Source organism: Rhinolophus hipposideros (genome assembly GCF_964194185.1).
Source record: "Rhinolophus hipposideros genome assembly, chromosome: 20".
NCBI lineage: Eukaryota > Metazoa > Chordata > Mammalia > Chiroptera > Rhinolophidae > Rhinolophus > Rhinolophus hipposideros.
In genome coordinates this window covers 2,436,062-2,463,389 of record NC_138066.1, presented here as the reverse complement: position 1 = coordinate 2,463,389, position 27,328 = coordinate 2,436,062, and the positions used below count along the sequence as shown (strand labels likewise).

General features: G+C 47.6%; 2 protein-coding genes across 3 annotated transcripts; one reads left to right on the top strand and one right to left on the bottom strand.

Moving 5' to 3' along the window:
* Positions 1 to 1,839: 1,839 nt before the first annotated feature.
* LOC308488474 (hsc70-interacting protein-like) lies at positions 1,840 to 2,937 on the bottom strand (the record flags this gene model as incomplete). The annotated part of the gene is made up of 1 exon (XM_081028227.1): positions 1,840 to 2,937. The coding sequence occupies one exon, from the start codon at positions 2,935 to 2,937 to the stop codon at positions 1,840 to 1,842; it is 1,098 nt and encodes a 365-aa protein (XP_080884353.1).
* Positions 2,938 to 11,675: 8,738 nt separating this feature from the next.
* ALDH3A1 (aldehyde dehydrogenase 3 family member A1) lies at positions 11,676 to 26,020 on the top strand (the record flags this gene model as incomplete). Of its 2 annotated transcripts, none has more annotated exons than XM_081028225.1 (11): positions 11,676 to 11,904; positions 14,621 to 14,787; positions 16,322 to 16,553; positions 17,017 to 17,102; positions 17,349 to 17,557; positions 18,194 to 18,311; positions 18,812 to 18,953; positions 19,624 to 19,790; positions 20,238 to 20,337; positions 20,768 to 20,898; positions 20,997 to 21,195. In XM_081028225.1, 10 exons carry the CDS (start codon positions 14,626 to 14,628, stop codon positions 21,009 to 21,011), a joined length of 1,362 nt encoding a protein of 453 aa, XP_080884351.1. In that variant the 3' UTR covers positions 21,012 to 21,195. The 2 variants fall into 2 exon arrangements, with proteins under 2 accessions (XP_080884351.1, XP_080884350.1); XM_081028224.1 differs by lacking the exons at positions 11,676 to 11,904; positions 20,997 to 21,195 and adding exons at positions 24,757 to 24,853; positions 25,769 to 26,020 and having other exon boundaries at positions 14,626 to 14,787.
* Between the last annotated feature and the right edge of the window lie 1,308 nt (positions 26,021 to 27,328).

Below are 27,328 nucleotides of genomic sequence, written 5' to 3'. Positions count from 1 at the left end.
TTTCTCAACATTCTCACCATTTGTTATTGTCTGTCTTTTAAAAAATATATAGCCAAGGCCAGCCCAGTGGCTCAGGCGGTTGGAGCTCCATGCTCTTAACTCCGAAGGCTGCTGGTTCTATTCCCACATGGACCAGTGGACTCTCAACCACAAGGTTGCCAGTTCAATTCCTTGAGTCCCGCAAGGGATGGTGGGCAGCGCACCCTGCAACTAAGATTGAACATGGCACATTGAGCTGAGCTGCCACTGAGCTCCCGAATGGCTCAGTTGGTTGGAGCGTATCCTCTCAACCACAAAGATTGCCAGTTCAATTCCTTGACTCTTGCAAGGGATGGTGGGCTGCGCCCCCTGAAACTGGCAACGACAACTGGACCTGGAGCTGAGCTGTGCCCTCCACAACTAAGATTGAAAGGACAACAACTTGACTTGGAAAAAAGGCCTGGAAGTACACACTATTCCCCAATAAAGTCCTGTTCCCCTTCCCCAATAAAATATATATATATAGCCAACCTAATGTGTGTGAAGTGGTATTTTATTGTAGTTTGATTTTGTGTTTCCCTAACGACTAATAATGACAAGCATCTTTTCATGTGTTTATTGGTTATTTGTTTATCTTCTTTGGAGGAATGTCTGTTCAAATCTTTTGCAATTTCTAAATGGAGTTATTTGTTTTTTTTTATTATTGAGTTATAATAATTTTTTATATATTTTGATACAAGTCCCTTATTAGATATATGATTTGCAAATATAGTCTTCCATTCTGTGTGTTTTCATTTCACTTTCTTGATGGTATAATTTGCAGCACAGAAGTTTTAATTTTGATGTAGTCCAATTATCTATTTTTTTCTTTTGTCATTTGTGGTTTTGGTGTTGTATCTCAGAAATCAAGAACCTAACCCAAGAACATGAAGATTTACTCCTGTATTTTCGTGTAAAAGTTTTATAGTTTTAGCTCTTACATTTAAATCGACAATCCATTTTGAGGTAATTTTCTATATCATGTGAGGTAAGTGTCCAACTTCATTCTTTTGCATGCAGATATTCAGTCATTCCAGCACCATTTGTTGAAAAGATTATTCTTTCTTCATTGAATTATCTTGGCATTCTTGTCAAAAATCAATTGACCATAAATGTAAGGGTTTATTTCTGGAGTCTCAGTTCTGTTCCATAGATCTTACGTCTGTCTTTATGCCAGCATCACAGTCTTAATGATTGTAGCTTCGTTGTAAGTTTTGAAAGTGAGCACTCCAGCTTTGTTTTTCTTTTCAAGATTGCTTTGGCTATCTGGGTCCCATGAATTTACATATGAATTTTAAGATTAATTTTCCTATTCCTGCAAAAAAGCCTGGAATTGTAATAGGAATTGCATCAAATCTATAAATCAATTTGAGGGGTGTTGGAATCTTAACAATATTACATCTTCCAGTGCGTGAATATGAGATCTCTTTCCATTTATTTAGATCTTTAATTTTTTCAACAATGTGTTGCAGTTTTCAGTGTACAAGTCTTGCTCTCCTTTTGTTAAACTTTGTTAAATTTATATTTAAATTTATTTCTTCTTTTCAATGTTATTGTAAATTGGATTGTTTCTTCTGATCAGCATCACTCCTCACTGCTCTTCACAGCAGGTCCCCTCCCTCATCTTTCTTCTTTTCATCTAGTGTCTAATCTGCCCAGGCCAGAGGAATCTGGTCCCCAGGTTGGTAGAACCTTCTGGGTAATGAGATTCAGTACATTCAAAAGAGGGCTGAAGGGGCTCCACTCTGAGGAACAGGCATGGACTGTGCTGCTTTTTTTTTTTTTTTTCCTTCAGCAAGGGCTTTATTTGTCAAAAGGGCATTATGCTTGACCTCCAAATCTGGCCGACAATTTACTGATGAGATTCATAACCTTTGGGTTGCTCTGATATTTTGACATATTTGCTGGGTTCTGGGCCACATCCTGGAAGGCCACCATAACTTCTGGATCCTGCATGGCTGCAAGAACCTCTGGATCACTAAGAATTTCACTGAGCCCAGGCATTCCTGCCATTCCAGGCATGCCCCCGCCCATTCCAGGCATTCCTCCAGGAAAATTACCAGGCATTCCCCCAGGAAAGCCACCTGGAAAAGAGCCATACTGAGCTCTGGCTTCTTCCTCCCTCTGGGCTCTCTCATGTTCTTCCTGGGCCTTCTTAACCCTTTCCATTCTTTCTTTGATCTCTCGCTCTTCACGTTTCCGCTCATACTTTCTCCGATGTTCTGCAATTTTCTGAGCCCTTGGTTGAACTTCTTTCAGCATTGCACTAGCATCGTCATCATAATCCAATTTACATGCAAGGGCAAGATCGTGGGCTGATTCTTCCCAATGGCCCAGAAGTCTATGTGCTTTCCCTCGCCACTTGTATGGCTGAGCTGAATCAGGGTTTATTTCAATAGCTCTGTCACAGTCCCGGATGGCAGCATTTGGCTTCTGTAATTTGATGAAGACACTGGCTCTCTTAGCATACAGAATGGCCAAGCGAAGATTCAGCTTGATGGCATCTGTGAACAAGTCAATGGCTCTCTGTAGGTCACCATCATTTAGGGCATCAATGGCAGCCCCTTTTTTATCATTTGCCTGATCCATCATCTCCTCGGTTATCTCTACATTTTCATCTCCCATTTCTTGAGGTGCATCAGTGTCTGGTTCAATCACACCTTCATTGTCAATTTCTAGATCACTTTCCTCACTTGATGGTTCATCTGTCTTTATGTTTTCCTCCGCCTTCTTACTATCTGCTTTTTCTTCCTTGATGTTTTCTTCTGATCTAGTTTTATGAATAGCAGGTGGTATTTTACCGCCCATGCTCTCCACCCACTCCCTCAGGAAGCGAATTTCTTCAGTGTGCAGAACGCTCGGGTCCTGCTTACACATTTTCACGAAGGCCCGAAGCTCGCTCACTTTGCGGGGGTCCATGGTCGGGAGGCGGCGGGAGGCGGCGGGCGCCGCGGAGGCTGCAGCCCGGTTCCAGGCCTGGGCACTAGCTCAGCATGACCGTGTGGAAGGGGGCCGACTGTGCTGCTTTTGTCTTGGATTGCATTGGGATGCATCTCACTTCTTAGGGAGATAACATGAATTGGATAAGTGAGCCTGCACTTGGTGCCCATCAAGCATGGGTTCAAGTCCTGGTTCTGCCACCGATACGCTGTGAGGGCCTGGAAAAAAGTTATGAGCCTTTTTTCCCCTTCTACAAAATGGGGTTAAAAACACTTGTAGAATTATGATCAAAGGTATCATGTCTTCAGTTATGGCATACAGTAAGTGTTCAATAAGTGGTGGCTTTGATTACAAACAGCCCCAGGCCTGACATGACACTTGCCATTATCTGATAACTTCATATTTGCCACTAAAACATTTTATTTGCCCCTTAGAACAATTTATTAGAAGGTTTTATGCTGTCACACTAGCTTCTTGGCTATTTGAAAAATGTGAACTGAATTCTGTGCCAGGTAGCAATATAAAATCTTACATTCACATCATCATCATGAATCTACCCTGCTTTATTTAATTACAAAATATAATTTTGTAAATTGGGTTGAATATTGAATTAGGTTTCTGGACCCAATCAACATGGTGGTGATGGTAATTGAGTGCACTCACATCAACAAACAACTCTCAGACATCAGCAGGGCATCCAAGAGTCTAACACTATCTACCTGGAGACAGCATCAGATGTCCCTTCTTACAAGACTGCCCCTTCTTTCTACCCACACACACTTCAGATGCCAGAAGCAAATTCTGGCTCTTACCTGTGCTTCTGACCAGCCAGCTATAGATTGGGGGTTCCAATGATCCCCTCCCATTCAGAATGTTAGGTGTTACTTGTATTTCTGACTGACTGGCTATAAATCGGAGGTTCTCCCAACCCCCTCCTTTCGTTTGATTAATTTGCTAGAATGGCTCACAAAACTCAAGGAAACAAATTACTTACTAGAAGACTGGTTTATTGTAAATGGACATAACTCAGGAACAGCCAGATGGAAGAGATGCATTGGGCACGGCATGTGGTAAGGGGTGCGGAGCTTTCATGCCCTCTCCAGGCTCCATTCTCCCCACATCTCCATGTGCTCACCAACCCAGAAGGTCTCTAGAAAAGAAGGCCGAAGAGCTGTCCCCCTGGGGTTTTATGGAGTTTTTATTACTTAGTCATGACTGACTAAGCCACTGGCCATTGGTGATTGAACTCAACCTCCAGTCCCTCTCCCTTCCCCGGAGGTCCGGGGGTGAGAATGAAAGTTCCAACTCTCTAATCACATGGTTGGTTCTCCAGCAACCAGCCCCCATCCTTGGTTGGGGTCCAATAGTCACCTCATTGACATAACAAAAGACAACTTTATGACTCTCAACATTTAGGAAATTCTAAGAATTTTAGGTGCTGTGAGCTAGGAACTGTGGATGAAGGCCAAATGTCTTATAAATCACAATATATTTACAAATGTATAACATGTAGCAGATGTTAAAGAGTAAATAACATGATTTTTCTTATAGCAATTTCTTAAAGGAATAAAGACACAGATCAAACGGAACTCCTCTCAGAGAACTGTTATTAGTAACCGCTTATATCAGTGGTTCTCAAACTTCACCAGGATGCATCAGAATCACCTGGAGGACTTGCTACAACACCAATTGCTGGGCCTCGTCCCAGAGATTCTGATTTAGAACAGGTGAGGCCTGGAAATCTGCATCTCTAACAGATTTCTAGGTGATGGTGACACTGCTGGTCTGCAGGCCACATTTTGAGAACCACTGACTTAGTCTTATACTTTTAAAATAGGTAATGTTAAGGCCTGGGGTCATCAGATAGGTTCCTGTGAAGTGGTGTTTATCTTGATCATTTCACTGTGGTTTTAGGCTCTGGTCCTCACAGGCTTTGTGGGCCCAGAAATTTGCCTGTATGAGCAGGATGAAAGCTGAGCTATTGTTTGGGACGGGGTAGACGTTTTCTGAGCTCATAGAGATAAACCAACAATTTGTCAGTTTACAATAATGAGAATAACTGCTGAGTCAACCGAACCAGAGCACATTCTCCCTGTTTGTAAATGGCTGGGGAGGCCAGGGTGTTGGAAGGTAGCTTGGTGGGCAAGAGGTGGGAACCAAGGCATGCTGTCAATGTGCACAAGCCTTGGCACCTCACCTGCATTGGGGTGGTGGCCTTGCCATGCTGTACCCTGCTTAGCCAGGACTCAGCTCTCCAGACCCGGGCTGTGAGGGGCTGTAATGCAGGGTCTCTGGTACCGTTCCCTACACAAGAATGCAGGATAGGGTGAGGCCAAAAAGGAACACCCACGGAGCCATAGATAGGGGAGTCATAACACTATATTCTCGCTGGCGCCACATGATCTGCAATCTGCTGTCCACTTCTCTGCCAACCAGCCAACCCCCTAGTGTAGCCACAGCAGTTATATTAGTGGCTAATGGCTAACTGGTTACAGCTGATGGCCAACTAGTCACAGCTGATGGCCATCTACTACCTGGCCATCTACTACCTTTCCACGTGAGGTCAAGAGCCTGGAAACTGCTCTCCTAGCTCTGTCTCCACACTCCACCCCTCCAGGGTCTTGCCTCACAATCTATGCAACAAGCATTTTCCGTGAGAGGCCCTATGTGAGGAACCTGGAGTTGGATGAAATATCCTGGGCACAGCCAAAGTGCTTATATATTCTTGGCAGCCGGTCAATACACAGGAAACAAACATTCGCCAGTTCCACTACATAGTGGTGCATTCCCAAGCAAACAGTCAAGTGGTCCATCAAATTAGGAATGGAAGGCAATTCCCCATAGCCCACAGTCATTCTCCAGGGCTGTGCATTGGCCTCACAATGTGTGCCTTCTCCGCAGGGCAAGGGCTGCAAGTCCTCCCCAACCTGGGGGTGAGGGACAACCTCACTTGCATCTTCCACAGAGGACTCAGCATTTCCTTCTGGGACTACAAGTCCCACGTCTGGGCTGCCGCAGCAAACACTTCCCAGCCCACACAGCTGCAATGACCTTTGTTTTCTCCAGCCTGTGCTGGTTGGAGAACTGTCCACGTCTTCCCATCCCTCCACGGGGGTCCAGCTCCTGAGAACAGTGGCTACCAGGTACCACACACTGTATGGAGGCCACATATCCTCCTGCCCAGAGCCAGACATCATTCTCGCCTGGCCATAATCCTGCTTGCTGTGCCAGTTGTCCGAGTGGGTGGTGGACTCGATGTCAGATGTCCACAACTCTAGGAACCCATGGCAGCAGCGGACCACCAAAAATGAAGGTGACTCCCGCCACGGCCAACAGGGTGGCGTGCCATCCAGAGGCTCTAGAGGACCACCAATTCACTGAGGGGGTCACATTTCTCCTAAGCAGCTTGTGACTCCTATTCCCAGCGCCTCTCCTCAACTGCTTCCCGAAACTGAGCGCTCATATGCACAAGCTGTTCCATCACATTTTGAAGAGTGCTGGCCTGGGAATGACCTTGCTCACTGCACCATGTGTAATGCAGGGACTCGGCTCCTGCTCCTGGCAGGTGAACGCAGGAGATGTGGAGGCTGAAAAGGAGCAACCACCATACCCTGCTCGCTGTACCATGTGTCATGCAGGGTCTCAGCTCCCACTCCCCGCACAAGAATGCAGGATATAGTGAGGCCAAAAAAGAACAACAACGGAGCCATAGATAGGGGAGTCACACCACTATATTCTCAATGGCGGCTTGTCGAGACACAAAAGCAAACATCTGCCAGTACCCCAACAAGAGGTCTTACTGCACCCCAGTCTCGCTGGCCACTGGTCGAGACACAGGATCCCTACAATCTGCAATCTGCCATCCATGCTTGCTAACCCCACTTGCTAGCCGCCATCTGCTTGCTAACCGCACTTGCTAGCTGCAATCCACCATCTGCTTCTCTGCCAATCAACCCCAAAACCCCCTTGCCAGCGTAGCCACGGCAGTTATATTCGTGGCTAATGGCTGACTGGTTACAGCTGATGGCCAACTAGTCACAGCCGATGGTCATCCAATCACAGTTGATGGCCATCTACTACCCAAGCCAGCACTTTTCCACGTGAGGTCAAGAGCCTGGAAACTGCTCTCTGGAACTCTGTCCCCATAGGGGCTCTGCCAATGTTGGCCTCTGGAATGCTCCTTGTCCTGGCCCACAGCCCCTTCTGGTCATGTGGTCCTCCACAGAAGTGCTTCACTAAGTTTCCATGTATTAGGATAGCCTGCCAGGCCTGTACCCAGAGAGAATTCCATGTTGGCTGGAGTTTTGGTTGTTCCTGAATGTTCTATCACATGCTTACAGTCCGGTCCCTGTACCCTTACAAGAGATACTGTGTTTAAGTTTATGTGTTCAACTTGCAGTTTCAAGTTTCTGGAGGGCATCTTAGGATCTTGTCATAGGCTTTATTTCAAGATTCTAATTCCAAGTGGTTTTTTTACATCACCACAAATGACATCTCTGATCCTTGGATATGCAGCCTCCGCCTCCTGAGGTATCAAAGCCCCCTTCTGAGGGTTTGTTCTCATCCTGCCGGAGACTTCAGCTTCATGTCAGACCACCTGGACTGTCCAGCCCCAACTGCCTCAGCTCAGAAAAAAGGCCAGGACCATCTCCTCCACAGTCTTTGCACAAAGTGTTACTGTATGTCCTGTATGTCCAAGCCTCTCCTTTGTCCCTCTCTCTAACAGAAAGGAAAGAAATAATCCCACAGACTCACCGCTTCATTTTTTTCCTTCTGTCCTTAAAAGAAAGTGGTTTACCTTTCCAAACATCTATTTCTAACCTAAGCATTCCTTGAAATTTAAGCAAAGTAATTTTTAAGCCAATTTTTTCATTCATTCAAAAATTTTTTGTTAGTTTTAGGTGAATTTGCTGAAAATCATTTAACTAAATGATTGATAATTTCTCTCAGTCTTAGCTTAGACCCTGCCCAACCCCATCTGTGGGATGAGTTGGTACGCTGACCTGTTTCCATTATCTTCTGAGGTCTTCTTATGTGCCAGGCACTGTGCTAAGTGCTGGGATTTTGTGTATTGAACAATACATGAAAATTCCAGTCTGCAGGGGGACAAGAAGCAAAGAAAAATAATCAACAAATAGGCACACAAACAAATACATGATTGCAATTTGTGATTGGTCCCTGGAAATAAAGAAGGTATTATTGGGAGGAGGGGCTCAGAGAAGCTGAGATTAGAACAGGAATAAGAGTTAACATGGTGCAGAGTAGATGGGGAAGTGTTCCAGGGAAAGAAGAGTATGTGCAAAGGCCCTGCGGTAGGAAATAGCCTGGTACATTCAAGGGATGCCAGTAAATTGGAATGCAGTGAAAATGATGGGTGATGAAGAGGTCAGGAGTCAGACCATGCAGGGTCTTTAAGACTCTGGGAGGTTTTTTCTTAAGATCAGTAGGAAGACACAAGGATGTTAATGGGGGAGAGATAGACTATGGTCTTCATTGCTCAGTAGTCTCTCTGGCAGCTTTTTGGAGAAGGTGTCATGAAGAGGTGAACACAGACTGAGAGAAAGCAGACAGGCAGCAATGACAGTGGCCCCAGAGAGAGAGGTGATAACCAGGGGTAGGATGAAACATTGGGGATGGAATGCTAGGGCTTGCAAAGATTAAAATCTAAAAAGCATGTATCTGCAACAGTTTCTACAACAATTCAAGCTATGTCAGAACTGAAACTGAACCAAAATCATCATCATCATCATCATCATCATCATCATCATCATCATCTAAAGATTTTGTACTCCATAGACATAAACAAGTTTCAAGGTCCCTTGCTCCATACTACCAGGACTTAAAAGCTGCTACTTGTGGCAATAGCAACAACCCAACATTTACACAAAGCCTTCTGTCTGACAGACACTGTTCTAATGGCTTTACATAGTCATTGTTGCCTGTGTTTGTTTTCTCCAGTTGCTTCCATGGTTCTCCTCAGGGAGGTCAACTTCATGCTGAAAGATGAAGGAAGAAATGAGATGGATGAGGGTGCTTTAGAAGCAGTGAAAACTGCAGAGGAGTCTCATGGAAAGGAAAGGGGTTGGAGCCAAGGACCAGAGGAGCTCAGGGGGCTAGTTTTTCAACTTCTTTGCACTATAACATTTTTCAGATAAGGAAGCTGAGGTCCAGAGAAATTAAATAACTTACCTAAGGACACACAGCTGGTTATGTTCAGCAGTTGAGTGAAGATCTGCACTGAATTAAAGAGGGAGCTAAAAATCAGACCTGGGCAGGGTTGGGGCCAGGGCAGTTAGGCACCCAGCAAGCTCCTGAGAGGATCATCTCTCCAGAGTGCTTCTGTCATGATGAATCAGCTCCTTCAGCCTGGGGCCTTGCATCCTGCCTTCTACATAGCCAAGAAATTCCCAGCAGAGTCTGGGTGGCCTAACGGGGGCCCATGCTCACCCTGGCTAATCTGCAGCACAGCGCCTGTTCACCACCTCACTGAGCCTACAAACAGAGGGGAAGGGTCATCTCCAAAGATAATCAGGTGACAAAGGATGTAGGATTCTGATGTCTGGTGACCGGGGTTCATGGCCTCACACACCAAAGAATGAGAACGAGGACCCAGAGAGGTAAATTGAAGTAGAATATAGTTTTATTGAGAAGCGAAAAGCACAAGAGTATAGCTCTCTGAGGGGAGATACTGGAGAGGGGGGGATCCGAGCGGAATGCCCCCCAGACTCAGCTGAGCCGGAGGCTATATGTCCTTGGGTCTGTAATCTCTAAGTTATTTACCAGGAGCCGGTTGGGGTCCCTCCCTTTCCCCTTTCTTCACCTGGGCTGGTATCTTGGCTGACTCTGCAGTGTGATGCGATAGCCCCTTCCATCTAGTTCCCCTTTTTACATTTTTTTTCTGTTAGTTACTGTTTGCTTTGGCCTTGCAGCCCTCCTCCGTGCGTCCCTGACTGCCCACGATTTTTCCATCTAACTTTGAGACTGTCTGAGCCTTGGCGCCCTCCACCACTGTCCTGTCCCTAAGTCTCCTATGACTTTCTTATCTCACTATCACCAGAAAAGCTGGGGGTCAGGTGTTCCAGGTTGACACAAGAGGCCTGGTCTACCCATCTTCTCCTCCCCATCTCAGAGGATGCCCCACATTCTGCCCACCACCCAGCCCAGGCACCCCAGGTACCATATCCTGCCAATGTTGTCTCCTGCTATTCTGGTATGTTTCCCACTCTGTTGGTCTAGATTGGGGTCTTATAATTTCTTTCCTTCATTATTGGAAGCTGCAGATTTCAGAGTGGACCTTATTAAGACTGTGCCTTATTAAGAGGGATTCCTGGGGAAAAAAAACATCTCAGACATATGATAAACTCCTTCATGCTCCTCCACACCCACATCCTGGCCCAGCCCATGGGCATCCATGAGCCCCACCCATCCACCTTCTGGAGTCTCATCCATCCCCTCATCTCCTGCTGCAATAATGTACGTGTCAGAACTTACTAACAATTGTGAACGCATGCCTTTGTTCTCTGCCTCTGTGCCTTTGTTTTTGCTATTCCAAGCCGTCCTGCTGTTCCTTGTCTAAATACCTCTCATTCAGCTTAGGTGCTGTTTTCCTCCCACGGGACCCTCATCTGAGTCCTATAGCATCTTGTGCGTATTCCAATCACTACAGTTTTCATAGTTTTTGAAAATTTCTGTTTATTCCATCATTAAACAAATGTTTATTGAGCACCTACTATGTGCCAGACACTGTTCTGGATGCTAAGGATTACAGCAGGGACAAATAAAATGTTAGTTGGATTGGGAGGGATAGGTAACAGACAAAATAAGTAGACAAACAGCATGTCAGAGGGTGATAAGTGCTCTGAAGGAAGAGGACACAGAATGATGTTGAGAGGTTGGTGCTATTTACCTCAGATTTGAGTAGAGCCACATGGGTGGATATGTGGGGAAGGGCATTCCAGGTGAAGGGAGGGGGAGGACAAGAACACATCTTCAGGAGCCTGTAGGCCATCATGGAGAACTTGTGTTTCCCTCCTAGTGAAATGGAAAGTTAAGAGCATCCAGATGCTGACTACAGAACAGCCCTCGGGTGGGTTAAGGAGGAAGAGACCAAGAGCCCATGGTAGTGGGGGAGGTGTGAGAAGTGATAGACTGTGTTTTTCCACATCTGCCTTCACTCCCACTGCATGACACAAATCTGATGCCCAGCAAACATCTGGTAATAACAGAAGAAGGGACTTCCAGATTCATTCCTCCCCAATCATGTCTGGTTTCCTGGGTGACCACACAGAGGGAGATCTCTGGCAGTTATTACTGGTTCTTGGCCTTCTTCTCTGCTATTCAACAAGACAGCAGATCCGAGGATCAGTGGAGAAAGCCCTGTGGCCTGCAGCTCCCAGGGTTGAAGTTCTCTGCCTCAGTGGGGACCTGGCACTGGTGCACATGGCAGAGAGGTGAGAACATACCAGTGCAGTGGTATGTTCAGGGAGCTGCGTGCACACTCACCATAACTTGTACCTCACCCTGCCGATCTTATGTAACTGGAAAAATCGTGAGAACAGCATCTGGCAATTGCACTTTGGAAATCTGGAAGAAGTCCACATCAGGCTGACTCAATCAGCAGCCCCTACGCCAAGGACAAACACATGCATGAACTCTTTTTGAAGACTGGATGTGAGCCCCACCCAGGCCTCAAAGATACATTGTTGTATTTTAGAATAGAACAAAATCAGACAACCCAAGGCCTAATCCCCAAAGCTGGGGCTCATAGGGAGGAGAGGCTCTAATTATGCTGCACCCCACATCTGAATACTGTTTTGGTCTTGTTATACAAACTTCCTGGGCAGGACTGCCAGGTCTAAGTGGGTGGGGCGAAGGGTCCTTAAATGCGTTCCCTCTCTGCTGATATTCATTCCAGGAGCCCAGGCGCAAGGATAAACTGAATCAAAGGTAATCCTCTTCCTCCCAGTTCTTTTTTCTCTTAGGTCAGAATATCTAGCTGGAGCCTACACTAGGAGTGGGGCCCATCTCTGTGGCTGGTCCTCTCTACCCCCCACGCGCAGTGTTTTCTGAGACTCTTCGGGTTGGGTGTCCTGAGTGTCCAAAGCCCACGTCTGGCAGCTCTGCCAACCCCCAGCATTGGGAGATGGAGGCCCTGAGGATCAGAGCAGCAGGGATTGGCAAGGAAATGTGTGAGAAACCCTAATTCACTCCCGCAGAAGGCATCAGAACCCAGTAGTTAAAAGTGTGAGCAGAGGACAGTGGGTTCAAACCCTGACTTTTCCACTTGCTAACTGTGATACCAAAGACAGAGCATTTAATGTCTCTTGGCCTCTTTCCTCATTTTTCATTGCGTACTCCTAACGGTTCCTTCTTACGGAGGTTTTGAAAATCAAAGGGGATATTGAAGCCATCCACAGAGAAGCCTGGTGGCAAAATCTGCACAGGTGAGGTGGGCAGGACCCAGGGAGGCAGGAAGGTGGACTCCAGCTGCCCCATTGGGGTGCCAGGTGCATTATTAGATGATTTCTGGCTCCACTAATGTTTGTAGTTACTGTGAATTATAAATGCTGTCCACAGAGGAGGCTCCTTCTCAGAGACCATGAGTGCTGGAGTTGGGGTGCCAGCCCACCCCGTCTCACTCACACCAGACTCTTCTACCATCAGCGTCTGGTGGCAGATGGCCAGAGGTGCTGCCCTGGTTTGACCACACAAGGCTAGGGAGGGATGCAGGACCTTCCTGAAGGACTGTGTGGCTGGGGTCATGGTCAGCAGAAGCACATGATCCATGGAAGGCTGGGCCAGGGATCCCAGGGAGAAGGGTCCCTCCAGCCTACTGGCAACTCTGGGGAGGAGTCCATGGCACCTCCAGGATGGGGGCACCTTGCCTGCCAGCAAGGACCCCCTCCTTGTGCAGAAAGCCTTGGGTGGGGGTCAGCACAGTGGAGAGGAGAGGCAGTGGAAGGAATCAGACCATCAGTGTAATTTTAATAGTTTTTCATTTCTTAAAATATGTATGCATTTTTTGGCATGCACTGTATATGCACATATATATGTATATACACACGGCTATTTCCATTTTTAAAAGAAATTGTATATACCATATACAATAATATATACCATGTATTATATATACCCTATATACATATATTCACATACATATATAATATATACCATATATATGTAATATATGGTGTATAGGTGTACATATATTATATATGGTATACATAATGTTTTGCAAAATGGAAATAGCCTTATTGTGATGGGTTTTCTTTTTTTGTCCTTTTCTTCTGATGCTAGAAGTTATGCAATGTCTGAAAGTGGGTGGACTATCTCTGGGAAGACAGTAAGGAATTGCTGAGGGAGAATGGAGGCTTACTTTCTCTGTACTCCCTTTTTAAAAATCTTTTACATTTTTTACCATGAGTATGTATTACCTATTACTGATTACTTTTAGTCAAAAAAGTTAGCAAATATCTTAAAAAGATACAAGCTCATTGCACAAAAGTCGAAACTACAGAATATGAAAACAATGATCACCACTGATTCCACCCTACTGATTGTTACTATGTGGGGCTGCTCATCTGGCCCTTTCTTGCATGTGCATACACACATGCACATCTAATGTACCTGTTGTTCTGTAACTTGTTTTCTTTCTTACTCTTCATGCGGGGGACACAGCTGGCACAGAGAGAGTGCTTTCTAAAGGTGCTGAAACACTTTCTCTGTCTCTCTCCTAAATACTGCACATTCACCCATCACATAGTTGCAGAGTAGTTCATTTAAATTCTCTCCTGCTAATCAACGACCTTTAGGATGTTTCCAGTATTTCTCTGTTATAAACAAAATTGATGAACTTTCTTATTCACGAATGTTTAGAAATGTTGTAATTTCTGTAAGCTCCTGAATGTGGACCTTCAATGTGAGAGTAACATGTTTTAAAGGATTTTTTGCTAAATGTAGCCAAATGATTCCCAGGAAGAGCCATCCCAATCTGCCAGTATGGTTTCTTGGAATCCCCTCCCAGTTTTGTGGGAAGCTCTGTGAGACCGTTGCTGGCATTTGCACTGTGTCTCACAGGTGTTGCAGGCACACACTGGTTTAAAGACCAAGCCTAGTTCCGTCTGCCAAGCAACCAGTGCTTCTGAGAATAATTGCTTAGTCAGAAGGTGGTGCGGATTATTTTTACACTGGGTTTTCTTTAATCAGTTTGGGCGTGGGATCACAGCCTGTGTTATCCAATATAATCTGGGAAGTGGTCTGGCTGGGTGTGCACAGCCCCTGGAGTGTTTGCCTGAAAGTGTCACCAGCTTTGCAAGCAAATAGAGGCAGGATAGCCCCAGCGCACTGCCAAGAACCCACCATCAGCAACTATACTTAGGGTCGCTTGTCACTGCTTCCTGGCCCTCACTGCAGATGAGTTTGTCATCCTCTCAGGGAGTTATCCAGAGGGCCAGAGGGCCCAGATATCCGGATTAGGGAGCTGAGAAGCCAAAAGAATGCCATTTTCCAAGCGCTCCAGGGGATAGCTTCCTTTTCCTATAAAATGAAGCGTTGGAGGAGCAGTGAAGATGCTGTCCCCTGACCCCCAAGTCCCAGTGATAGGACGAGGAGCCAGAGCACAGCCTGTCCTCCTTTCCTGTTCCAAGGTATTGTCTCTTCCCAGGCACCATGTGCAAAATCAGCGAAATCGTGCAGCGGGCAAGAGCCGCCTTCAACTCAGGCAAGACTCGCTCCCTGCAGTTCCGGATCCAGCAGTTGGAGGGGCTGCGGCGCATGATCAAGGAGCGCGAGAAGGACATCGCGGGTGCGCTGGCAGCGGACCTCCACAGGGTGCGATTCCACACACACACACACACACACACACACACACACACACACACCCTTAAGGGGCAGCACCGCTCTCCCAGCTAGGAGCCACTGCTGCCTGTGGACAGAGCGCGCTGCGCGGGAGGTGGAGGGCAAGGATCGGACAGGAATAGGAACAGTCACTACTTGCCTGTAGGACATCTGCTGTGCCCCTGAAGCTCTGTGCCTAGCTCTTTACAGGGAACCGCACTTAGTCTTCAAAACCCTCTGCAAATGTCAGGACCCTTTTGTAGAGGAGGAAAGTGCGGCTCAAACCATCAGATGCTGAGATGGGGCAGACTGGCCTCTCTTTCCGTCCCATTCGAAGCCCCAGGTCTCCGCTCTCCATGGCAGGAACCCGCAACTCCTTTCCTCCACCTTTCTGCCATTCCCTCCTGGCTTCACTTCCTTCTCTGTCGGGCCTGGAGCATAATGTCACCCATTTCAACCATCTGCGGACATGACTTACCGAACTTCTGGTCTCCTCATTCCTCCAGCCCTCGGCCCCACCCAGGGCCACCTGGTTCTCTATACCAGGGAATAGCACAGCTTGACACCCCACAGGACACCTGCTCTGCATGGCATCTTTCTTCTCTCCCCTCCATCCCTTACCCTAAGCAAAATCAGACACCTCCAAATTTTCAAGCCCTTTACCTTGATGACCCCAAGACATCAGGGACCTGCTTCCACTCTTCCATCTCACCTTGGGGCAGGGCAGAAGGCCCTTTGCTGCTGTATTTTTAATCTCCCAAGATTTCTCATATTAAAACAATAAACTAAGACAATGAGAAAACACACTCTGTTGATTTCAAAATTGTTTAGCTCTTCACAATCAAAGTTCATGGAAGAGCTGTATATTCTTCTGTCTGCACCGCCTCCCCATCCCTCCAGGAGGATCCCAGCACCTACTCCCTCCTTTCCCTGGCTGAATTTCTCCTGGGTTTTCTCCTAACTCTTTGGCAGCCTCTTTTTGTATCCACTTCTTGAAGGTGGTCTTAGGGCTCTTTCAAGTGTTCAAGTGTCATTTTAATCTGTAAGTGTTCCCAGGCACTCACTGGATTGACTCCCCTCCACTCATCAATGACCTTCAAAACACTGCTCAGGTATGAGATACCTTTAGGCACTTTAAACTTTAGGCACCTTCAAACCTGCCTGGATCCCCAGTACTGCAGAAAGGGGCCCTCGCAGACCCACTGCCCCAATGGCTACTCCTTAGCTCTGTACTCCATGTGCCTTCTCTGGCCCTGCCCCCTGGGAGCCCATGGTGAATGTCTCCTGTTACCCTGGCAGCTGAACATGCCCAGCTCTGTTCAACATGCCCACCCAACAGCCCTAGGAGGTACAGATTATGCTCCTATTTTGCAGACTGGAAGACTGAGGTTAGGAAAGGGTAGGCAGGTTCATTCAGGATCACAAAGCTAGGGAGCAGGAAGCCAAGATCCACACACACGGCCAGCCCTGGTGACTACTTGCTCATGGCTCTGGGACCAGTAAGCTCACAGGAGCCCTCTCACCATAGAACGAATGGAATGCATACCAAGAGGAGATAGTGTACAGCTTGGAGGAGGTTGAGTATGCGATCAAGAAGCTTCCGGAGTGGGTTTTGGACGAGCCCACAGAGAAGACTGCCCAGACCCAGCAGGATGAATGCTACATCCACTCGGAGCCCCTGGGTGTAGCCCTTATCATCGGCACCTGGAACTACCCCTTCACCCTCACCATCCAGCCCATGGTGGGAGCCATTGCTGCAGGTACCATGGGCCCCCTTCCGGGAAGAGAGTCATGAAGGATCACCATGCCCTACTGTGGAGTGAGGCCAGGGGATCTCAGGCCTTTGAGAAAGTGGGTCCTGGGGTCAAGTAGTGGTCTGTCTTTCACAGGACTAAAGAACTGCAAGAACTAAACTATTTAGCAAGGCTTCCTGGGGCCCGAGGCCGAGCCAGGCTCAGATGTCTATGTAGCACCCCTCCCTGGCCATGTGTGGGGGCTGGGCAGCTCTCAGCTAAGATGTATCAGGGTTTTCTTGCGAGTCAGTCCTCTCTCCTTGGGCCCAGAATGTTTTTCTCCCTTTCTCCTTCCTCATTTCATCAACTGCATGGGGCAAGTGGTGTGGCTCCTGTGTCTTCCGAGGACACAGGAGATGGAGGGAGCCTCCAGGCTTGGTCACTGGGAGGGCAGAGCATTGGGCGCACCCTGACTTCCTGTGCTCTGCAGGGAATGCAGTGGTCATCAAGCCCTCGGAGGTGAGCGAGAACATGGCAAACTTGCTGGCCACCATCATCCCTCAGTACCTGGACAAGGTGAGCTGCTCTGCAGGGCACAAGGAGAACTGTGTTGGGGCCAGGTCTCTGGGGTTGAGAGACAGTGATTTCTTGCAGCAAGGGGCCAAGGCACGGGTGGAGATGAGGACAGTTGGCCTCTCCCACTGGGGTGAACAGAACCCTTGAGTCAGTCAAGAGAGGGAGTCTACTTGGTGGTGGCTGCCCAGACAGGGTGAGGAGGGTCTGTGGTATTTTCTGAGCCTTGCCTCTCTCCTCACATGGAAGGATCTGTACCCAGTGATCAATGGGGGTGTCCCCGAGACCACGGAGCTGCTCAAGGAAAGATTCGACCATATCCTGTACACCGGGAGCTCTGGTGTCGGGAAGATTATAATGACTGCCGCGGCCAAGCACCTGACCCCCGTCACACTGGAGCTGGGGGGAAAGAGCCCTTGCTATGTGGACAAGGACTGTGATCTGGACATTGCTTGCAGGTGAGGAGGCTTGGTGTTCCTGCACTGGAGTAGTCCACTAGCTGCCTTCCAACTCACGGACTGCAATTCCACTCTGAGTGACATAGACACTGTCCCTGTCCTCACAGTGCCTGAAGTCCTGGGCAGGAGTTTCAGGGAGGGGGGTAGAGTAGAGGGTACCACGTTCACAGAAGAGGTATGGGCAGTCCAGGAAGGCTTCCTGCAGAGGAGAGTTCAAGCCAGAGCTCTCCCCAACTTCCATATCCCATGTGCATGGCCTTCTGGGGTGTGGGGACCCCCAGCAGTGGTGACATCTGGCTGTGCAGGACTCAAGGGCATGAATGGAGGGGCACAAAGGCTACCCACCCCAGCAACTCCTTACCAGTCACTGATGAGGTGTAGGTGTGTGGTGCCACAGGCCCCTGTGAACATGTTCAGGGACACAGGTCTGCTCAGTCCGGAATCTAGAAGCCAGTGGACCGCTTAAGGAGCCCGCTGGAAAGCTCACAACCTCTGGTTTCTGCTGACCAGAGAGAGAGCTCTCCTCCAGCACTCAGCCCCTTGCGCCTTGATCTTGAGCTGATGGAAAAAGGTGCTTTTTTTAGGGAGCCTCCCATGTCTTGAAGAATGCTAGAGTCTAATCTGGGATTTTCACAGACGCATCGCCTGGGGGAAATTCATGAACTCTGGCCAGACCTGTGTGGCCCCCGACTACATCCTCTGTGATCCCTCCATCCAGAACCAAATTGTGGAGAAGCTCAAAAAGTCCGTGAAAGTGAGTGTTGGCCCACGGTGGGTGAGTGAAAGGCTGCAATGTAGAGAGATGGGTGTGGACTTGAGAAAACACTGGGTGTTTTTTTCTGATCATGGAAGTCATTCACACTCACTGTAAATAATTTGGAAAAGATTAAAAAGCATAAAGAAGGAAAAATGCTCCACCCAGAATCCCACCATCCAAAGACAGTCACTGCTAACTTGTTGGTATGTGCCCTTCCATTTTTCTTTCTGTGAACATACACATTTGTTCCTGATGTGATGTCCAGACATCTGTGCAAATATTTCTTTCAAGCATAGCTGTCTCACAGCACTTCATATGCCATGAAAATTGTGGAGCGCCTCAGATGTTTTGGCAGTCCAGTAGTTCTTGGTGTTGCTGTGCCATCATCCACTGCACTGGCTGGGCGGAGCCCATGTGCTGTCCCAGGCCAGGGTCGCCGGTGACCTCGAAGCCTTTGGCTGTGTCCTTACCTAAAGGCTGTCACCTCTTCTCCACAGGAGTTCTATGGGGAAGATGTCAAGAAGTCTCGTGACTATGGAAGAATCATTAGCTCCCGGCACTTCCAGAGGGTGATGGGCCTGATAGAGGGCCAGAAAGTCGCCTACGGAGGAACTGGGGACGCGGCCAGCCGATACATAGGTGTGTGCGCTCACCCTTTGGAAAAGCACCACCTGCCCACCTGCTGGGTTACCAGGTCCTCGAAAGTTGGCTGCAAGTGGGCACAGATACTTGAAGAGCAGACAACTTTCTGATCTTTCTGTGGGGGGTAGAAATCGCTTTCACCAGTGGGCCTGGGGTGGGCTCTGGGTTCTCAGTGGGCAGGGGCTGGGCACAGCTCCTGGGAAGCCCCATCCCAGCCCAGAAGCCACTTTCCCCACAAGGCCGAGAGGAGCTTCATCACCCCACCCTTGCAGTGTCAGCAGGGAATGCAGACAACAGAGGCCACAAGAGCTCCAGGTGTGCAGAGCAGGAGGGGCTCCCCATGCCTAGGCCTGAGGGTCACCAGATGGGGCCCCACTTGGCCTCCATCTTGCCAGGAGGTTAAAGAGCTCTGGCATGGGCTCAGGCAGCCAGTCAGGTGCAGTGCCTGCCCCCCTGCAGGTGTACACCCAGGGCACTTCCCATACAACTTAGTCTGTCGTTCTCCCTGAAGTCTTCCAGCATGAAGCTCAGGCGGGGGGGGCTTCATCCCTGCCCCTCTCTAAGCCTTGGCAGCCTTATCTAAAACGGAGTTGAGGGAGGAAGCCTAGACTTGCCAGGCAGGCAGAGGTCTCAGTGCAGGCTGACTCTGACTTGTTTCTTGCCTCAGCGCCCACCATCCTCACAGACGTGGACCCCCAGTCCCAGGTGATGCAGGAGGAGATCTTCGGGCCCATAATGCCCATTGTGTGTGTGCGCAGCCTGGAGGAGGCCATTCAGTTCATCAACCAGCGTGAGAAGCCCCTGGCTCTCTACGTGTTCTCCCAAAATGACAAGGTGGGCCTGGGGTGCCCTCTTCCCAGGGTTCTGGAGCTCCTGGGCACTCATGCAAATAGGACTCTAGGGTCCACAGACCTCATCTCAAATCCCAGCCTTCCCACTCATTGCTGTGTGACCTTGGACCAGTCACTTAACCTTTATGAGCCCCTTTCTCCTTAGCTCTGAAATCAGGACAGTAGCATCCACCCCAGAGCACCGAATGAGATGATCATTGACATAGTGCCCTGTGTGCAGTCATGGGGACTGTTGCTATTACTGTTTCCCCGCCCAATACTTGATATGTGGGGAGAGTGGGAGACCCCAAATGGGGCTTGGGGGGAGCAAACCATGACTGGGGCTCTGCCTCTACCAGCTCACATCCTTGAGGCCTCCAGATACACCCAGAGGAGGGCTTGGGATGTCCTGGGGCAGGAGACTGAGGCCGGGCAATGGGTGCTGTTGCAGGTGATTAAGAAGATGATTGCAGAGACCTCAAGTGGTGGGGTGACAGCCAATGATGTCATAATCCATTTGTCCGTGCACTCTTTGCCCTTTGGGGGTGTAGGTGAGTCTGGGGCAGAGCTCACTGCCTACCTGATCCCTGCAGGTGTCCTCTCTACCCCTGGTCTGGGAATTCAGGAGGAACCAGAGCAGCCCTGGGCCTCAGGCTCCCACTAACCTCTCCCGTGTGGGCCTCTGCCAGCACATCTATCAGCCACACTAAACCTTGAGACCCTAGAGGGCCCTTAAGGTCACCTGGTGTCCTGGGCCTGTTTCATGGAGGCCCTAAGAAAGGCAATACCAGCTAGAGTCCACACAGCTGTCTAATAGCGTAGCTGGGATTAAACTTGTCTTGGGCACTCTGTCTGTTGTCCCCAAAATGGACACCAGGGGAGGAGGATGACCTAGGGATCGGCCAACCCTGGGAGGGTCAGTTGTAGGCATGGTCTGGGGGTCGCAGGGCCCCCTGGACCTGGGCATCTCCTCCCCCACAGGAAACAGCGGCATGGGAAGCTACCATGGCAAACACAGCTTCCAGACCTTCTCCCACCGCCGCGCTTGCCTCGTGAGGTCTCTACTGAAGGAGGACCCCCTCAAAGGCAGATACCCACCAAGCATGGCTAAGGTGAGATGTGGTGGGGGTGCTGTTAGGAAGATCAGGCTGCTGGGAGACTTCGGTCCTGCACAGGACAAGGCCCTCACTGCCCTGTGTCTTCCTCACAGATGATACGTCACTAAAGCTGCTGCACCTGCCCTCACTCTGCTCTCCAGTCCCTCGGAGAATTGCCCCTAGAGCCCCCCTTTGGCTACTCTGTAGATCAGTGCACACCTCCACACCATTTGTCCCTAGGCCTCACTTCCCCAAGTTCCCACCCCCTTACTGGACATGGAAGACAAATAAAGTTTTCCAAGTGAAAGAATGAGTATGTGTGCACGCTTCTTTTGCAGCCCTGCACCCGCCCGTCTTCTCCAGTTCTAGCCCATGTCCCCACACACATTATTCTGACAAGCAGTGAAGAGCTACTCAAAGACACACCTTAGCCCCCACCCCCTGACCCAGACCTCTTGGCAAGAGGCACTGGTGTCCAGGAGGTGTTTGTGTTCCATCTAGACTTTGGGACAGCAGCTCCGTTTTGGGTACTGCTCCTGGGGTCAGAAGGACAGAAAGCCAGGTTAACCTCACGACCCACAGTGCCCAAAAGCCTTTTGCCAGGCAGCATCTGGGTCCAGGAGTCTGGCCTTAGAAATCTGAGGAACTGGGACAGGGTCCATTGATGACAGTCTGAAGTAGGACTTTGGTCAGAGCAGGAGCCAAAAATCAGCCCAACCTGGCCAACAGGTGAGTGGGGCAGGTGGGGAGAGGCCTTCTAAAGCTGGCTGGCCTGCCAAGTCCATCAGCAGAAACTCCTTCCCCTCAGCTGGTATGACAACTATGGCTGGCCAATCTTTGGAATGGGTGTGATGGCACTCACAGGAGATTTCACTGTGAAGCACAGCTGACCCCATGATGCCATCACAAGCTGTGCCAGGCCCTGCCTCAGTGCCCTCACCCCTAGCATTCCATTCCTCCCATGACTGCACCAAGTGTCCATGCTCACAGCAAAGGCCAACCCTCCACTTGGCCAGGACCCCTGCCTCTCTCAGAGATGGGGGGAGGGGGTGTGGAGGCGGAAGAAGGGGAAAAATAATAAAATGAAAGGATCTTTCTCTCCTCCTTTTACTTAGAGCACTGACTTTAGAAAATTTTCATTGCATGTTCTTCCTCAGTCTCTTCCAAATCTTTTTAGAAGCTAAATAAGCCTCTAGCCAGCTTTAAAAGACAGGAATGTCTTTCTCAAGGACCTGGGAGCCATCTCTTTGACAGGCAAACATCAAGGCAGACAGGGACTCCTATTGCCTATGGGAGGGTAGGACCAGTTGGTGGTGCCTTTTTGCAGAATTAGTTCCTGTGGTAAAGCTATAAGTTTGTTTTTCCTCTGGATAATGCCCATTAGCTAACACAGATAGTCTTCCTGATTGCCAGGTAAAGTTAGGATGAACTATGTGTGACCAACAGTGTTGTCCTCTTACTGGAGGACTAGTTAGCATTTATCGTGAGAACATGCGTACTGCCTGGCTATATACAGGGGTGAAATTTCTTTCTGTCTTTGTAATCTCTTAGCAGATTGCCTCTGATGTACACCACATTCTGTTTGCATGCCTATTCAGCAATAAAAGTATTTTCTTTCTCTACTACTTGATAGAGAGGTTTTCTGGTTTGGAAGATTTGAGTTTTAATTATATTTCCCCCAACTCTACCCTCTGCGGCCTGCCACTGCACGTAGAAGAAATCCTCAAGTCCACAAATTGCCCTGCAAGGCACTGTATGATCTGATCTCTGCCTCATTCTCTGACATCAGCTGGTACCTCAAAGCCCCCATTCAACACATAGAGCCACCCACAAGCCTTTCCCTTCCTCGGGGTTTGGAACCCTCTCCTAGATCTTTTCATCACAACTTCTCATCACGCCTGTCTCAGCTCAAACCCTGTCTGCCCAATCCTTTCCCCATTCACTGTGTATCACTTACCTGCTTTGTTTGCTCCAAAAGGCTTATTATAATCTGTCCTTATCCTGTTGATTTGTTTATCTGTTTATTGCCTCTCCCCATGAAAATACAAGCACTGACTTTTGTCTGATGTATTCACTCTTAACCTTTAGAGGCTAGAACCATGACTAGCACATAGTAGGTGCTCAATAGACATTTAAGTAAATGAATGTAAGTGGCATCATTGGTGTTTTGTTGCTCTGAATCTCCCCCAGCCCCTTTCTGCCATCTTCTTATCTGAAATGACCTTATTTTAGATGAGTACAAGCTCATAGAGGCAGGGCCAATTGTGGGGTAAAGCAGCCCAGAAGTTTAAACCATAGTAACAACAAAGACAACATCATGATCAAAGACAGCATATCCACAGTCATCAGTCTGATAAATGAAAGCAGAGTAGCCCCCCCTTTCGGCCAGAAGTGAAAGGAAGAAAAAAGCATTGGCTGGCCCCTACCTCCTTCTCTCCTTCACCCCCACCTGCCAGCAACCCTGTAGTAAGGGTTGTAAACCCATTTACAGATTAGAAAACTGAAGTTCGGGAAGTAATGTCACTTGAATTCACTGTGCCAGGTATAGGTACTGAGTTTCTGGAGCATCTCTGTTTTCCTGACACCACAGATATGACACTTCCAGTAACATTTGAGTGGCTCCTCAAAACCTTTGCATGAGGAGCTGTTGAGAGAACTGGAAATCCTCACTTATAGAAGAGATGGCTCAGGGTTTCCAAAGACTTGATCTGAGTTTTTCCAGAAGGAAAAATTAGAGCACATGGGTAAAAATCATACTCATCTCTCTTTTTCCTTCCCCTTTCTTTTCTCTGCATCCTTCTCCTCTTCCTTCTCCTTTTTCTATTTACAATTATTATAACACAATCTACAATATAACCTGTTTTATTCATACTGTCCCAAAGCTGGCCTGTTCTGGACTAATACTATTTCCAAACTAGATTTGAACTCTAAAGAAAACAATTGAAAAAATAACTTGATCTTGCCCCAACACAGCACTGTCCTTCAATCTCCTGTTTTTCCTTTCTATTTTTTTCTTTGATAAAGGAATGGGCTGAAAAAGATATTTGCACAATTATGAGTCAAATTTTCTAAACAATTGCTATTGTCCAAAACATAAATGGCCAAGACTTGTCACAAGTCACGTGTTAACCAAGAGAAAGCAGGTGACATTTCTGGGTTGCTCATCCATCCACATCTGAACAGAGTACATAAAAGGGTAATAGATGACCCACTAGCCACAACCTTAGTAAATCATTGTTTGGTTGCATTTTCCAGTTCTTTTTAGAGTTTAGATTCTTAGATAAAAACAACAACAACAACAACAAAAAAAAAACAAAACAAAAAATAATAATGAAAAACCCAACACAATCTGCTGTAGTCAAAGTCTTTTCCAAATTACAAACTTTGGTTGTTGCTATAAAACAGAAGGGAAGACTTTCAACTCCTGTTGTTCATTCAACAAATATTTATTGAGTGGGCTGTTCCAGATACTGGGGACGATGGTGGAGGAAACAGCAGGCCTTGGATGTCCACCTTAGCAGAGGAAAGGAAGGCTGGAGGTTACACAGCAGATCACTTTCACTCAAATCCCATTGGCCAGGACTACTCACAGTTAAAAGGCTGCTGGGAAATGTGGAAGAACATTGTTACTTTTTGAGCAGCAAATGTCGCTGTCACATGGAATAGAGACAGAAAATAAACATACCATATGAATAAACAGACAAAAAACTACCTGAAAAAAGGGCAGGTTAAACAGATAGTGAAGAAGCTACTAGCATTTAGAGATGGCTAGTTGAGAAGTTGTCTGAGGGAAAGGTTCATCATGCAAGTCCTGTTACAGGCCTCCGACAGCTAACTTGGACCTGCAGTAACTCTTGTCCCTCTGTCCCCCAGGCTGGGACTGCTGCCATCCCAGGCATCCTCTGACCATCTCCAGAGCCCTGCACACCACCATCAGGATTGCACTCTTGATCCCTGGTCATCTCTAAAGGTAAGATGATGGGAAATCCACCATCTCACACTCCAGAAGTGCGGACAGAGGGTAGAGGCTAGTTGTGGGCTCACAATCCCAGCTCTGCTTCTGTGGTTCTCTTGGCTCTGCCTCTTCTTGACGGCATGCATTGCATTCAGGCCAACAGCACAATGGCCCCTTTTCCGACTCTCCTACTTTCCCAGAATTTCTCTGGAGTCACCTTGACTCTCTTGGACTGACTGCGTGGATTTGGTGAGTGTGGCAGAGGTATTATTGCCCAAGCAGAGTTCACCCCACCCTCCTTGCTAACAGATTCCCCATTTTGTTCGGACACTCACCTCCAGGAAAGGTAACTTTGTCCCCAGCTCAGAGATAAGTCCCAAATAGTCTAAATCAATAGGTCTTCAACTCTGGTGACACCCTAGAATATTATAATAATTTTGGGAACTTAGAAAAACACTAATGCTTAGGATCCTGAGCTTAAAATTAAAAAAAAATAGATTTTATTTCTTATGAAATAAAATTTAGGTTCACACCAAAACTGAGTTGAAAGTACAGAGATTTACCAAATCCCTCCTACCCCATCCCGCACATGCACAGCCTCCCCCACTATCCACGTCCCTCATCAGAGTGGGATATTTGTTACAATCGATGAACTTACATTGATACATCATCATGACATCATAAATATACATCATAAATCCTGAGTTTTTGACTCTATGTTCCAAGGTGGAGCCTGGACATTAATTATTTTTTTTAAAGTTCTCCAAGTGATTTTAATATACGGTGAGGGTTGAGAGCCCCTGGCATAAGCCAATAATGAAGTGTGTTTTCCTGACCAATGCTTAGTTAAGGATGAGAGTGTGACCTAGTTGTGGGCAAGAGCGTCTGAGGGGAAGTCTACTGGGCAACTCTGAGAAAGGTTTCTTCCAGATGAAAACAGAAGCACAAGAAGGGATGACTCCTCTTCTTAGAGGACAGTGTGTCTGGACGTGACACTTGGCACAGTGCAGCCACCTTGTGACCACAAGGACAGCCCGCCTGAGGATAAGCAGTCCTGCTGAGGACAGTATTGCAGAAAGATGCAACTCGGCTCCTCAAAGATGTGACTAAGCTACTGGAGCGACTCTATCTTTGGACTCTTTGTTATATGTGACGATAAATTGTACCAGGTTCCACCTTTTTAAAAACAATTTTGAAGTGTTTTCAATTATTTACACTTGAATGCATCCTAATAGACGGAGGGCATCAACCATTTTTCCCAGGACAGACTCAATCTCCTCCCCTTCCTTCAGCTGGTATCTGTCTCTCCTCCTCTTGCCTCTTGGTCCATTCCTGTTCCAGAGTCTTCCAAGCAGGGCTGGTTTGTTCCCTTACCTGAGACGTTGCTCATGCTTCCCAGCTGTTACTCCACTCTGGTGTTCCCTCCCTAGTCCTGCAAGCAAATGTCAGCTAGGCCTCCTGATTCTAAACACCCACGTACATTGATGCACTCATGCCTGAATACTCTGAATCAATGGGAAATGGCAGAGGCAGGAGCCTCTGGTGTTGGCCCAGCGTTGCCTTTTGTTTGCTCTAGGACTGTATCAGCCAGGTCAGACAGGAAATGAAAACCACTGCAGGTATTTCCAACAGAAAGAGAATCACTAAAGGGAATTAGGTCTCTATAAAATCAGGGAAGAGCTGAGCATCCGAGAATGACTCCCAGGATGCATGACAACTGCCTACCAGGAGAGTTACCCCACCCCCAGCCCCTTTTGCTTGAGGAATCAAAGCCCACCTCTGTTACTCACTGTCGTAGACTGCAAAGTGAAACTGCCACAGTGACTACCACTTGACCCTGACAAAAGTGGTGACTAGACACATGATGTCTGGTGCAGAAAGCTCTACGTGTCCATGCCCTTATTTATCAACCCAACCAGTCAAATCTTAACAAGTGTGTCTAACAGACAGAACTTAATGCTCACCTAGAACCTTGGCTGCAAATCTTAGAAATCTAGTTTTTTAGCTTTCTGGCCACTGCTACACAGAAAGCTACTACTGTGTTTCCCCCAAAAAAAGACCTAGCTGGACAATCAGCTCTAATGCATCTTTTGGAGCAAAAATTAATGTAAGACCTGGTATTATATTATATTATATTATATTACATTATATTATATTGCATTATATTATATAATATTATATTATATTATATATTATATAAGACCCGGTCTTATAGTATAGTAAAATAAGACAGGGTCTTACATTAATTTTTGCTCCAAAAAACGTGTTAGAGCTGATAGTCCGGCTAGGTCTTATTTTTGGGGAAACACATTAGCAGGGAGTGGGAATGAATACTGAGAGCCAGTTGACCTCAGGCAACACTGTGAACTTAGGGCCAATTGCTCAGCCTCTTTGAGCCTTTCTTTGATCACTCAATATTTACAGTATCAATGCATACCTCCCAGGATTAGTGTGAGGATTAAATGAGATAATGCACATAAAGCACTTGGC